This window comes from Oncorhynchus clarkii, chromosome 22, assembly GCF_045791955.1.
Source record: "Oncorhynchus clarkii lewisi isolate Uvic-CL-2024 chromosome 22, UVic_Ocla_1.0, whole genome shotgun sequence".
Taxonomy (NCBI): Eukaryota; Metazoa; Chordata; class Actinopteri; order Salmoniformes; family Salmonidae; genus Oncorhynchus; species Oncorhynchus clarkii.
The window spans coordinates 33,185,499-33,194,677 of record NC_092168.1 but is presented as its reverse complement, the minus strand read 5'-3'; the positions used below and the strand labels follow the sequence as shown (position 1 = coordinate 33,194,677).

The following is a 9,179-nucleotide window of genomic DNA, read 5'->3' as shown; positions in this document are numbered from 1 at the left end:
CTCCAACGTACTTGTCCTCTTACTCAATTGTGCACCGGGGACTCCCACTCCTCTTTCTATTCTGGCTAGAGACAGTTTGCACTGTTCTGTGAAGGGAGTACTACACAGCATTGTTCGAAATATTCAATTTCTTGGCAATTTCTCTCATGGAATAGCCTTCATTTCTCAGAACAAGACTGACGAGTTTCAGAAGAAAGTGCTTTGTTTCTGGACAATTTGAGCCTGTAATCAAACCCACAAATGCTGATGCTCCAGATACTCAACTAGTCTAAAGAAGGCCGTTTCATTCTTTAATCAGAACAACCGTTTTCAGATGTGCTAACATGATTGCAAAAGGGTTTTCTAATGATCAATTAGCCTTATAAAATGATAAACTTGGATTAGCTAACACAACGTGTCATTGGAACACCGGAGTGATGATTGCTGATAATGGGCCTCTGAACGCCTATGTAGATATTCCATTAAAAATCTGCCTTTTCCAGCTACAATAGTAATTTACAACACTAACAATGTCTGCACTGAATTTCTGATCAATTTGATGTTATTTTAATGGACAAAAGAAAATAGCTTTTATTTAAAAAACAAGGACATTTCTAAGTGACCCCAAACCTTCAACGGTAATGTATGTATGTATGTATGTATGTATGTATATATATATATATATATATATATATATATATATATATATATATATATATATATAAAATGTAAAGCTATTGCATACAACTGCATTGATTGTCAAGATGTTTTTATGTGAAGTAGTTGCTGCCTTCATCCATTTACTAAGACAAAATTGTATTTGTTTCAGTCAAATCCTATGTGTGACCATTAATAAGGAGGGTATGACCTATTTTAATGTACAACATTGAACTCACAGTGAGAGGGACTGCTGTCCCAGACAGCCTGGTATGAGATTCTTAGATCTACACCAATTCAATAATTCAATGACTCTCTTGCTTCAAAGGTAACATTAAAGTCTTCCATCACACTAACCATGCGGACTCAATAAACAGGAGTTGGTGTAGATTCTATTAAGCCATTAAGATCAGAAGACTTTCCTCTGAGAAGCAAATGTTTGGGAAAGCAGCTCTCTTATTGTGAGGCATGACACGGACGTCCTCTTCAAATCATGAGCTGGGTCGTGTTCAATAGGTACAAAATGGAAGAAAATGGATTGAAATGTGAAAATACTATCTTAGACTTGTCCAATAAGAAGGGCTTGTTTTTGCTTTCCGTTCAAAAACGTTTTGCTACGGTGTGACTTAATGAACACAACCCAGTTTAACCCTCTTCCCTCGGAATGGTCAAGTTTGGGGATGCACAGAGTAAGAACAAGGCCTGCCTTAACTATATGGCTTTATGTGTCTAACCATGATCTATGCAGATGTTATTTGACTTCTGATAAATGACCACAGATAAATACCAAATGATTGTGAACTGGTTCCACTATCTAACATGTCGCCTATTTGTCTTATAAAATAGTTTGTATCAATCTTTTATTTTCTTCCCATTTGTGATTAAAAAAAACAGTCAAACAGTCAAACTGTCATAAAAACACACATGAAAAAGAACAAACATTCCACTGTCAAGCGGCTTTATTGGTGTGTTGTTCCGGATCCCTTATTTTAAGAGGTTGACATTGTACACGTGTCACAATATTTCAGCAAGGTGCGCAGTATAAGGCCAGGATTCAATCCGATTGTGCTTGGTCAGCTATGCGCCATTTAAAGGCCGATTGAACCAACATATGCAGCATTAACCGTGAATACGAACCTGGGAACATTGCCTATAAAAGGTGCATTGCTGACAAAGTGTGATCAGATTGAATCCTGGCCCCAGAGAGCAGCAATAGTAGGCTGTATGGTGTATCAAGAACTAATGACATGAACAGATGTACGAATACATAAAAGTTTCAGTCATCATTTCTTCTGATTGTTTTAGTTTTGTTGATTCAATTGACAAAGCAGCCCTTTTAGTGAGAAATAAAACACTACAGTAATAAAACATACAATATATTTGATGAGTTAAGTTAACAGGATTTTTTTGCAATCTTTTAATTATGTACAATAGAAAACCTTACATTTCTGGATAGAAATATCTTTGGTCACTGTAAATTAAGCAAAGATTTCAGGTATGTGCATGTTCTTCCTCTTTGTAGTGTTTCAAACAAACATACATTTCTTCATGTTGAGAAAAATTAAATATCATATAAATGTCCTTTTTTTCAAATTCGCTCACACTGACCATCAGAAAACTGCCACCAAGTGAGCTGTAAAACACACCCATCTTTTTTTCAGCTTGGGAAAAATCAACACATTTTCTACACACATATTATACAATTGACTCTCGTACAAGGCTAAACATGATCATAAATAAAAGCACTGTCGTCCTTCACTTCGCTCTTGAATGTAACAAAAAACTAAAGGACAGAAAACAAAAACAAACAAGACATTCTAATGCAGACAACTGCATGGGTACAAACAACAAAAACGGAATAATCTAACGTCTTTTCCCTAAAAACGATTAAACTATCCCCTTAGGCAGCATTCTAGTAGTCATCTCAATTAACAGATAGACCAACATCTCCACTCTTAGCCAATCCACCTCATCAACACATTACTTTTGTTCCTTATCACGAGAAAATACAAATGTTCCCATAATTGATGTAGGCCCTGTTTGCAACCATACAGAAAACCTTTCCCCCCCCCCAGCATGCTCAACTGAAGGTTGTTTTTTTGGAATTGTTTTTAATATCGGTCTTTGCATGTACATTGAATGATTGATTAATCTTTTGCTACACAAAGATAAATAACACATTTTCTAAACTAATCCAAATCATTTAGTTAGATTTATTGCACCCTTTACTAAAATAGTTGTTCTAGTTTAAATGGCTTAGGTATGCTCCTCACACTGTTCCTAACCCTGGCAGTCATTATGAATGGGTGAATAATGTAATTGTTGGATATCAAATAGGAATTACAACTCTCTTTGCAAGCCAGCATGAGGTTAATTGCAGGTAGGGTTGCAAAATGTTAGTAAATTTCCAAAATTTTTCAGAAATCCCGGTTGGAAGACTCGTGAAAATCCTTCAACCAGGAGTTTTGGGGAATTTACCGTCATTTTGCAATTCTACTTGCAGGACTGATTTGGCCTTTAAACCATGAGTTTCAGGCGCTTGCATTAGGGTAAAGCTAGGCCTCAAAATAAGGCCTTATGAGATATGTAATGCATTGTCATAGAGTTTAATTATAATGATAACATGCGCCTATTAACCCACTTGGTGAAGGACACAGGACTGAAAATGAACGATTTCAACAACCATGTCTCTGTCACTAACAAATCTAGTCATGGGTGGTAATGCCACAATTCACTCGAAAAGGCAAGAAACACTGGAAAATAATATTGGAGGCAAGGTTTTTTTCGGGGCGTTACTTAACATTTTCAAGCTGATACAACTCAAGTCTGGACACCCTACAGGATCACAGTGTTTGAGTAATGACTACAAAATCACTAAGTAACTGTACTTGGATATATTAATTGCAAGAGGTTTCCTCAAAAGATTTGAAGTAATGACAGCACATTGGGCTTTACAGTGTACATAGGACCATAGACCATATAAAACAGCATGTCAGTGGCATTTCTTTAACTGTAGTGCAATAAGGTATTTAGTTCATACTCCTGTGTAGACTGTACTGATTACTGTTTGTTGCTTTTAGGCTATGTTAAACTACACCTATAATAGACATGGCAAGGATTTGTTTGTCCTGCCATCTTGTAATCTCTTGTGATTGTTTTGATACCATTTTCAATGTACTGTATGTCAAAATCCAGCCTCTGGCACATAAAATAAATCAAAAATGTAAGATTGCCAAATTGTTTCATACCAAATATATGCTCAAATGAATTAGTCATTATTCTGTATAGTGCTTAAAGAAGAGGGACAATCGAAAGCTGCTAATTGTGTTGTATTTATAAAAGCCATACCCTGCACCATAAAACTTACAAGAATCAAGTTAAAAAGCAAAATGAACTGATGTTACTTCACTTTACTAATCAAGATATGTTGTATTGTCCAGTGCATTTAAGGAATAGAAGAACATTAACATTTGGTAATAGTATACCATATCAACTGAAATAAGACAAAACAAACGTGAAAAATAACAGTCACTCGAGTCATTACAGTGGGCTTACACCAGAGGCAATGAAATGCTACAGGTATAATACCATCATATAGTACTTGTTTGTTATCCCTTTAACTTTAAATTGAATATACAACTGTACGTAATATTGTATAACGGCATGTACAGTGTAAGTACTATATAATTGCATTACTAAATCCAACTATTCCATTATAGTTACTATGGAATAATGCCCTGACCAACTTTGAACCTAAGAGAGTATTTGAAACTGAGAAGTCCCTATTCACTTCAGCAGGTCTACATTATGGCTATTCACAATTAGTTTTTCCACATGGACAGACACACAACATTTACAGTAGGGATCAAGGAGAATTCAACATAATCTCTAGCTCGTCACAGGGGATTTAAAGGCATTAAACGTCATAATAAATTGAACAAAAACATATCTTTACTTTAAATATTCATATTCACTGAGACAATCAATCTTGTTCCCTCCATCACCAGTAAGATGTTCTTTTTTTAGATAATATATTAGTCCTTACTAAAATACATAATTATGAAAATCATCATAAAAGTTAACTACAATCTACATCAAGCATTGTCACTACTAGACCTCCTGTCACTTTACTGTACTGTGAAATAGTCTTAGAGGCATCTTCATTTCAGTCACATCGCATCTACAAAATCATCAACATCTAATATCTCCCCCCCAAAAAAATTAACTGAGGCAAAAAGGTTTAGAGCACCTTGATGTTATCCTCACAAATAATCCTGATAGGTATCAGTCTGGTGGTTTCTTAAATTAACTTAGTGATCACTGTTTTACAGCCTGTGTTCGTAATGGCTGCTCAGTGAAACGACCTGTCCTGATCTGTCATAGACACTTGATAAAAAACTTGAATGAGCAAGCATTCCTCCATGAACTGGCCTCTGTAAAATGGTATAGAATCAGCTTGATCCCCTCTGTCGAAGACGCTTTAATCTTTTTTTATATTTTCAGTGGTATTGTTAAACAAACCCCCATTAAGAAAATTACAATTAAAAACAGGTTCAGCCCCTGGTTCGACCATGATCTTGCAGAGTTACTCCACCTCAAGAACTGCATTTGGCGAAAGGCTCAACACACGCATACTCAGGCTGACCGGCTCTGGTTCAGGCAAATGAGAAAGAAGTGCACTCAAGCTATCTGGAAGGCCAAAGTTTGTTACTTCAAGGAGCAGTTCTCTCTCTATGGGTCTAACTCCAAGAAGTTCTGGAAAATGGTTAAAGACCTGGAGAATAAACCCTCCTCCTCACAGCTGCCCATGTCCCTTAAAGTTGATGATGTGGTTGTTACTGACAAGAAGCACATGGCTGAGCTCTTTAACCACCACTTCATTAAGTCAGGATTCCTATTAGCCCAAGCCATGCCTCCTTGCCCGTCCAACATTTCCTCATCTCCCACCCCTTCTAATGCGACTATCCCCGATGCTTCTCCCTCTTTTCCCCCCGCCCCGCAACAAAGTTTCTCCCTGCAGGCAGTCACTGAGTCCGAGGTGCTAAAGGAGCTCCTGAAACTTGACCCCAAAAAAACATCTGGGTCAGATGGTTTAGACCATTTCTTCTTTAAGGTTTCTGCCCATATCATCGCCAAGCCTGTTTCTCCTTTCTGGGGAGGTTCCCATTGCTTGGAAGGCAGCCAAGGTTCGTCCTTTACTTAAAGGGGGAGATCAAGCTGATCCTAACTGTTATAGGCCTATTTCTATTTTGCTTTGTTTATAGAAAATGTTGGAAAAACGTGTCAATAATTAATGGACTAGCTTTCTTGATGTCTATAGTATTCTCTCAGGTATGCAATCTGGTTTCCGCTCAGGTTATTGATGTGTCACTGCACCCTTAAAAGGTATTTAATGATGTCACTATTGCGCTTGACTCTAAGCAATGTTGTGCTGCTATTTTTATTGACTTGGACAAAGCTTTTGATACGGTAGACCATTCCATTCTTGTGGGCCGGATAAGGAGTATCGGTGTCTCTGAGGGGTCTTTGGCCTGGTTTGTTAACTACCTCAGAGTGAGGTGTATAAAGTCAGAAAATCTGCTGTCTCAGCCACTGCCTGTCACCAAGGGAGTAGCCCAAGGCTCAATCCTAAGCCCCACGTTCTTCTCAATTTACATCAACAACATAGCTCAGGCAGTAGGAAGCTCTCTCATCCATTTATACGCAGATGATACAGCCTTATACTAAGCTGGCCCCTTCCTAGATTTTGTGTCAAATGCTCTACAACAAAGCTTTTTTAGTGTCCAACAAGCTTTCTCTACCGTTAACCTTGTTCTGAACACCTTCAAAACAAAGGTCATGTGGTTTGGTAAGAAGTATGCCCCTCTCCCCACAGGTGTGATTACTACCCCTGAGGGTTTAGAGCTTGAGGTAGTCACCTCATAAAAATACTTGGGAGTATGGCTAGACAGTACACTGTCCTTCTCTCAGCACATTTCAAAGCTGCAGGCTAAAGTTAAATCTAGACTTGGTTTCCTCTCCTCTTTCACCCCAGCTGCCAAACTAACCCTGATTCAGATGACCATCCTACCCATGCTAGATTACGGAGACATAATTTATAGATCGGCAGCTAAGGGTACTCTCAAGTGGCTAGATGTTCTTTACCATTCGGCCATCAGATTTGCCACCAAAGCTCCTTATAAGACACATCGCTGCACCCTATACTCCTCTGTAAACTGGTCATCTCTGTATACCCATCGCAAGACCCACTGGTTGATGCTTATTTATAAAACCCTTTAGGCCTCACTCCCCCTATCTGAGATATCTACTGCAGCCCTCATCCTCCATATACAACATCCGTTCTGCCAGTCACATTCTGTTAAAGGTCCCAAAAGCACACACATCCCTGGGTCGCTCGTCTTTTCAGTTTGCTGCAGCTAGGTACTGGAACGAGCTGCAACAAACACTCAAACTGGACAGCTTTATCTCAATCTCTAAATTTAAAAACTCAATCATGAACACTCTTACTGACAGTTGTGGCTGCTTTGCGTGATTTATTGTGGTCTCTACGTTCTTGCCCTTTGTGCTGTTGTCTGTGCCCAATAATGTTTGTACCATGTTTTGTGCTGCTACCATGTTGTGTTGCTACCATGTTGTTGTTATGTGTCGCTACCATGCTGTTTTGTCATGTGTTGCTGCCTTGCTATGTTGTTGTCTAAGGTCTCTCTTTATGTAGTGTTGTCTCTCTTGTCGTGATGTGTGTTTTGTCCTATATATATATATTTTTTTATGAATCCCAGCCCCCGTCCCCGCAGGAGGCCTTTTGCCTTTTGGTAGGCCGCCATTATAAATAAGAATATGTTCTTAACTGACTTGCCTAGTTAAATAAAATAAAACTTAAAAATCCCACTAGATATGGAGCTTTCACCAGGAAAGAACTACACGTTAACAACAATCTGCTGTAAAAATGAATTGAAATACTGCATTGTTACATTGAATAGTGTTGAATCACTGGACATGTCATAAAATGTTAACTGAAAAAGGGCTTGATGAAAATGTAGGTGATTCATATAATGTAAGGTCTGAGAATGTTGCAAACCTTGCACGACAACACTAGGAAACTGAACATCCTCATTTTACAGTTCTGGTGAGGGGAATAAAGTATTCATTTTAGAATAGGTGGTAATTCATAAAGAAGCACTGGCACCTCACCATGATCAGCTAGCTACTCTTGAGGTATGGCTTCTTCTGATTTTGCTTACAGCTTACTGGCATCTCCTCCATTAATTTGATAAAGAAAAAGTGCAATCAATGGCTTCTTTTCCCCCTTTTCTGATAGTAGCCTGTACTTGGCACACACCTTCCCAGTATTCTGATGGTACTGTCTGGAGTACAGCGGCCCTAAAAGGGCAAAGTAGTGTGTCAGGAGGACATCGAGAACCTAAACTCTTGAGTTCTCCCTGTGTGCATCCCAAATGGCAACCTATTCCCTTTATAGTGCACTATTGGCACCCTATTCCCTTTAAATAGGATGCCACTTGGGACTGTCTTAATGTGCCACAAACCGTGCCATGACTGGGATTGGAGACTGTTCAGAGAGAGGAGAGAAAAAACGTATAGAGAACATTAAGACTTTCCAACTGTAATTTCAATGCCTTTCCTATCCTCAGACTTTCAAAGGACAAAGGTTAGTATTGTTTTCATTGATTATATCTAGCAATTTCATGAACAGTCATTGACAATGGGCCACTGTCTTGTCTGTTTCAAAACTAACATTAAAAGAAGTTCTAGGTTGTAGAAATGTGTTTAAACTAGACAGATAAGGTATTGTGGTTCAAATCCTTCTTTCAGGCATTTATAATACATAGACATTTTTCACTGCATTTTGTTTTAAGAATCAACATAACATTTGTTCAAAAGTATCACACATTTCCCTGACTTTGATGGGGCTAATGTGATTGTTTCCTAAACAACAGTCCTGACGTTTCCTTGATGATTTTCCAAGGATCAAATCCTATTCCCTATAGAGCACTACTTTAGGCCTGGGTAGATACACAGCCCCAGGCAGAGAACCTTTCAGCCAGTCAGTCAGCCACCCACCCACCTACCTAGCCAGTCAGTCAGTCAGTCAGCCACCCACCCACCTACCCAGCCAGTCAGTCAGTCAGCCACCCACCCAACCAGTCAATAGGTCCATCACAAGTAGTGCACCATGTAGGGAATAGGGTGTCATCTGGGCCTCAGCCTCAGGCAAAGAAACTTTCAATCAGTCAGTCAGTCAGTCAGCCAGCCAGCCACCCGCCCAGCCCATCAACAGTAGTGCACTATGTAGGGAATAGGGTGTCATCTGGTCCACTGCCCCAGGCACAGAACCTTGCAGTCAGTAAGTCAGTCACCCAACCAGTCAGTCAGTCACACAGTCAGTCAGTCAGTTCCGCACACACAGGATAAATCCAGCTAGCAGAGGGATGAGGTTTAACAATAGAAGCCACAGAGTTACCACTAAGCTGGAGGAACTGGAGCACGGGTCTGGAAGAGAGGCAAAACACTTCCTTAATACCAAA

At 39.1% G+C, this 9,179-nt stretch overlaps 1 protein-coding gene across 3 annotated transcripts in view; it reads right to left on the bottom strand.

The window, feature by feature from the left end:
• Window positions 1–1,571: 1,571 nt before the first annotated feature.
• LOC139380808 (leishmanolysin-like peptidase) overlaps window positions 1,572–9,179 on the bottom strand; it is a 30,767-nt gene continuing 23,159 nt past the window's right edge. For all 3 annotated transcript variants that reach the window (XM_071123866.1, XM_071123867.1, XM_071123868.1), the window contains one exon: window positions 1,572–9,144. In XM_071123866.1, coding sequence (XP_070979967.1) covers window positions 9,044–9,144 — 101 coding nt within the window. In that variant the 3' untranslated portion in view covers window positions 1,572–9,043. The remainder of the gene's footprint in view (window positions 9,145–9,179) is intronic.